This window comes from Acyrthosiphon pisum, chromosome X, assembly GCF_005508785.2.
Source record: "Acyrthosiphon pisum isolate AL4f chromosome X, pea_aphid_22Mar2018_4r6ur, whole genome shotgun sequence".
In the NCBI taxonomy this organism is placed as follows: Eukaryota; Metazoa; Arthropoda; class Insecta; order Hemiptera; family Aphididae; genus Acyrthosiphon; species Acyrthosiphon pisum.
The window spans coordinates 117,415,047-117,419,991 of record NC_042493.1 but is presented as its reverse complement, the minus strand read 5'-3'; the positions used below and the strand labels follow the sequence as shown (position 1 = coordinate 117,419,991).

General features: G+C 33.2%; 1 protein-coding gene across 1 annotated transcript; it reads right to left on the bottom strand.

Annotated features, from left to right (window-relative positions):
* Positions 1-1,901: 1,901 nt before the first annotated feature.
* On the bottom strand, positions 1,902-4,107 carry LOC100568899 (serine/threonine-protein phosphatase 2A activator-like). The gene is made up of 2 exons (XM_029485765.1): positions 3,350-4,107; positions 1,902-3,034 (listed from the first exon to the last, which is right to left on the bottom strand). Exons 1-2 carry the CDS (start codon positions 3,994-3,996, stop codon positions 2,338-2,340), a joined length of 1,344 nt encoding a protein of 447 aa, XP_029341625.1. The 5' UTR covers positions 3,997-4,107; the 3' UTR covers positions 1,902-2,337.
* Positions 4,108-4,945: the final 838 nt, after the last annotated feature.

Below are 4,945 nucleotides of genomic sequence, written 5' to 3'. Positions count from 1 at the left end.
CTTGAATTAGAACACAATAAGTTGAATATCCTTTTATTTCAACAGGTCAACAATTTTATAACACTACTTTTCATATTTTTTTATTAATTTTTATATTATTTTTATGAGATAAATTATTATTTTTATAAAATTAGTGAATTAATTTATTTGAAATATTTATTTTGAAAATAAAAAGAAGAATTAAATTCTATTAACTTAATACTAAAGATAGAAGTTAAATAATTTAATAGAAAAATTAAATACAAATGAAAATAATGATAAAGGTAAAATTAATTTTCAAATTAAATGTATTAATTTATCATAACGAAATCGTGGTAAAAATATTTAAATAAAATGTATTCATTATTAAATCAAAAAATATTTCATATAATAATATTCCTATAAATATAATTATTTTATAATGAGTAATAAAAATAAAAATAAAAGATAGAAATTAATAGAAATAAACTTCTAAATTCAATATTAAAACCAGAAACTAATTCTAATTCTCCCTCAGAAAATTCAAAAGGAGAATGATTTATTTCTGCTAAAATTCTAATTAATAATAACATTAATATTAAAAAAGCAGGTAAGTGGATGTCGCTCTGCTGTACAGTAGATTACAAGTGGGTCATTGTAAATGGTTGTATTAGACTTGAATTCAATGATATAATATCATTGTATAAGAAAAACGATTCTGAGCGGAGACGGTTTGTCAGTCTGGATATTTTATATTTTGTTATTATTTATTTTATCATGTAAGTTGAATTAATATTAAAATATTATAATTTTTTATTCGTTTCTATGGTGATATACAAAGAGTGAGAAATTAAAATCCCATTTTTAGCGTTTTTTCGTAATTTTCCGTTGGTTTTTCCCATGGCATTAAATAACTATTGAGAAAATCGAAAAATTACCTCTCTAAAGTACCATCTTGATCCAATTTGCTAAAGGATAAGGTACTATATGTTGAAATCGAAATACTCCTTCTGGAAGAAATTTTGTATACAGAATATAATAATAATAAAAAAAAAAAATAAACACCATTGTAAAAACAATAGCTTCCTAGCTCTGCTTAGAATCTAAAAATAAAAAATAAATTAGAATTTATCTGATAAATATAAAAATTATTTAAATTAAAACTATCAATTAAATATATTAAATTCATAATTATAATTATAATTATTCCTTTTGAAGACCATCTGATTATTAAAAAAATATAAACTATAAAACCTGAACAACAAAATATATTAATTTAACCGAAACCCATAGTACAATTTATAGCAATATAAATAAATCAAAAAACCACAGAAATTAATAAACCTAATATAGGAGAAATTATAAAAAAAAAAATTTATATTTATGGGATAATTAAATTCTTTAAACAAATAACTTTAAACCATCACCTATATAGGTTAAAAAATACCTTTAATAAAAAACTTATTAGGACTTTTACGTAATTGAATATAACCTAAAACATTATGTTCTAATAAATTAAAAAAAGCTACTCTCATAAAATCTATTAAAAATAAAATCAAAAAATTAATAATTATAATAAATATAAAAATTACCATCTATAATTTAAATTATATAATTAAATTTTACATTAAATAAATGTAATAGATTTAATAAATGTATATATATATACAATATATATATGAAGTCTATATAATATGTATACTACTATATATATTAATAAATCCTTTATATTATACTCTTTGTTCTTTCTTTTTTTTTTTTTAAATGTGTGTTATATGACCCTTATCCTTTTTTAGGACTATACATCACCGCGCAGAGGTGTAAAGGGCGCTTACTGCTTAACACCATGAATTTAATTGCTAGCTCCCTGAATCTCGTTATCATCTTATGATATTATCTTCTCTACATATCGGGGGGTAGATTGTCCTTAAAAACGAAACTGTTTTTAAATAAATATTTCGAGAAATAAGTGTCCACTGGTACATATTTCTAGTATACAATACAATTACAGTGAAACGTCCATATCATTATCATGAACAAAATGTACTGTTTAACTACTGATATTTTTAATAATCAAATGTATTTAATTCTATTTTATGAAATTCTAAATGTATAAATCAGGGATACCATTTAAATTTTTTTTTTAAAAGTGGTGCAACAATTTAAGAAGGCCAATTTTTATTCATCATCGTGCCACTTTTTCTTTATATTGGTAAATACATACGCATAGGTACCTATATTAGGTATACCTATATCTTTTGTCCGTAAGACGCCGATATTTAACTATAAATTGTATATTTGTATTATATCTACTAACGAAAAATAGCAACGAAACGAAAATTAGGATAATCGCCATTTGTTTTCATTGGACATCTAATATTATAATAGAAATCCTTCGTCCTCGACTGTTTCAACATCTCCTGTTACCCCGTCCACCATTTCTCCATCTTCAATTTCTCCGTATTCGATAATTCTTTTTTCATCGTCTTCGTATTCGTCTTCGTCATTGTCGTCGTCGTAGGACAAAACGTCCGTCACCGTCGGGCTCGCGGCTGTCTCCGACGGTGGCATCGCAGGTACAATATCGTAAAACGACATACCTGGTGGACGAACGTTTTGGGCGAATTTGAACAGTTCGCAAAAGGCTAATTGGCGGATGACCTCGAACCGGCCCAGCACGTCTCGCTGGTATGCAGTAATCAGGCACCCGTTCACCCTGTCCCACCTCGGCAGAGCTGTCAAGTTCCACAGCTGGTACGAGTGGTACCACAGCGGCACATCCTTTCTTGCCCGGCGGTACACAGCGTCCATGCACTTGGCGAACACGTAATCATCCCGGTGGCGTCGGCACGCGTACGCGTCCGATATGACCGCCGTCGGTGACGACAACGAAGGTATGCCATCGGGTGCAGAGCCGTCGCCGTCGCCGCAGCTTCCCGCAAGCTGCGCACTGCCCCACAGGAACCCGACAAACTGGTAACCGCTCAGGCACCAGTTACCCAAGTTACCACCATATTCGCTGCTCGAAGGGTACAGCTGATAGGAGCGTATCACGTAGTCTACGACATCCAAATACCTGCCAAACGGAATGAAATGTATAATATTATAATGTATGTAATGTATGTAATGTCAGCTGAATAACGGTTTTCTCGAACACCTTACACTTCATTCAACTGAATTTTGGTTCAATTTTTTTATCGGATAGTGACAAACATGCTTGACTCAACCGACCATTATTTAAGATTTATTTGTATTAGGTACAATACTAGCCATTTGCAAAGGAATTATTGTGATTTTTAAAAAATATCAGAATAGGTAGATGTACTATGTTTACTTATATTTACTATGTTTAGGGATTATCATCGGAATCAAAATTATAATCGTTATTCACTTGTCGAAGATTACTGTCACCACGAACGGTTCGTCTGCCCACGTCAAGTGGTGAAGCTTGAACAGCGACACCAGGAAAGCGCAGAACGACAGTTCGTGCGCCGGTCCGTAGGCCATCGTGACTGGATCGCCGAAGCTCCGTTCTAGGTACGCCGGGAGCATGACGTCTCGGTATTCGGCACGGCCACGACCGCCGTACGTCCGGTTGAGTAGGCAACGGCCGTCGGCCCTCAGCTGGCTGTGGAAATGGCAGAATCGCTCTGCGGCGGACTCCGGGCGGTCGTCTTGGCCCGCGGGCCCGCACCGTTTTACCGCCCACTCGCCGACCGTCCGCAATACCGCCATCGCCCTGTCCACGTTGTCATCGAACGGACGCGGGCGACGACGCCGCCTCGCAGCCGCCGCCGCCGGGTACCGCTTGGCCACATCGTTCATGTGCCGGACGAACACCAAAAGGTCAGCCCGCGCTTCGCTCCGCTCCCAGTCGAACATGTCCCGTGGTTCGCGCACCCGCTGGCAGACCACCTCCACCGGAAGACTGGCGCCGGCCACCGGAACCGGAAACTCGACGGCGTCAGCGCAGTCTTCGGCGTCCGCGTCGTCAGCGTAGACTTCGACGTCGTCCGCGTCGTCCTCGAAGGTCTGCATGACCGCTGGCTATTTAGATACAATATAATATTACGTTTTGTGCGTCGAACGTCCGAAGGGAATAATAATAATAATAATAATAATAATAATATGCTACCAGTATAAGAGATTGTGAAACGAAAATCAGAGATTAAATAAAAAGCCTGACGATAATACTATTATACAATCACTAGGTATTGTTTTTATTTACTGTCCCTAATATTACACGGCAGTTGTTATAATAACCTGTATTGTTTGTTTTTATTACAGCCGTATTATAGTTGTATAAATGTATTTATTCTAAGACAGCTCGTACACCAATAATTAGTGTACGGTATCAGACTTATATGCAATGATATTATAGAACTCAGATCTTTAGGTAGATATATTAAATCAAATTTTTAACTTAAATATTTGAAGCATAGATGACAGTAGTAGTGGTGACAGAGGAACAACATTTTAAGGGGTTCTCCTATACCAAACCTCTCCAGTCACCCCACTCATCTAAACTTTAAATACTTTAACTATAAATATTATAACTATCATAAAAATTCGAACAAAATTCAATATTTATAATATAAAATCAAAATAATTTATGGTTATTTTATAATTTTGAAAATTATGTAGGTATATACATATAAATATGTTCCCTAGTAAATAGTAATGTTTATGATTCTTTTTACTGATTTTTTTTGTTAGATATTTAATTTTTCCAACCGATTTTAAGTAACGCTTTGTTTATTACCATAGAAAATATTAATAGGTAGTTATAAATTGGTATATTATCAAGCTAGGTATGGAGTGTTATATTTTTTTTAAATAACCAAACAGTATATTGTATTACAATATTTACAATAAATTAGTTTGTTTTGAATAATGTTTTGAATTTGAAATACCGTGGTTTCATCGTCATTGTTAATTTATTAGTAGCTAGGTACTTATGTACTTCAATACAATTGTATGCAATAAA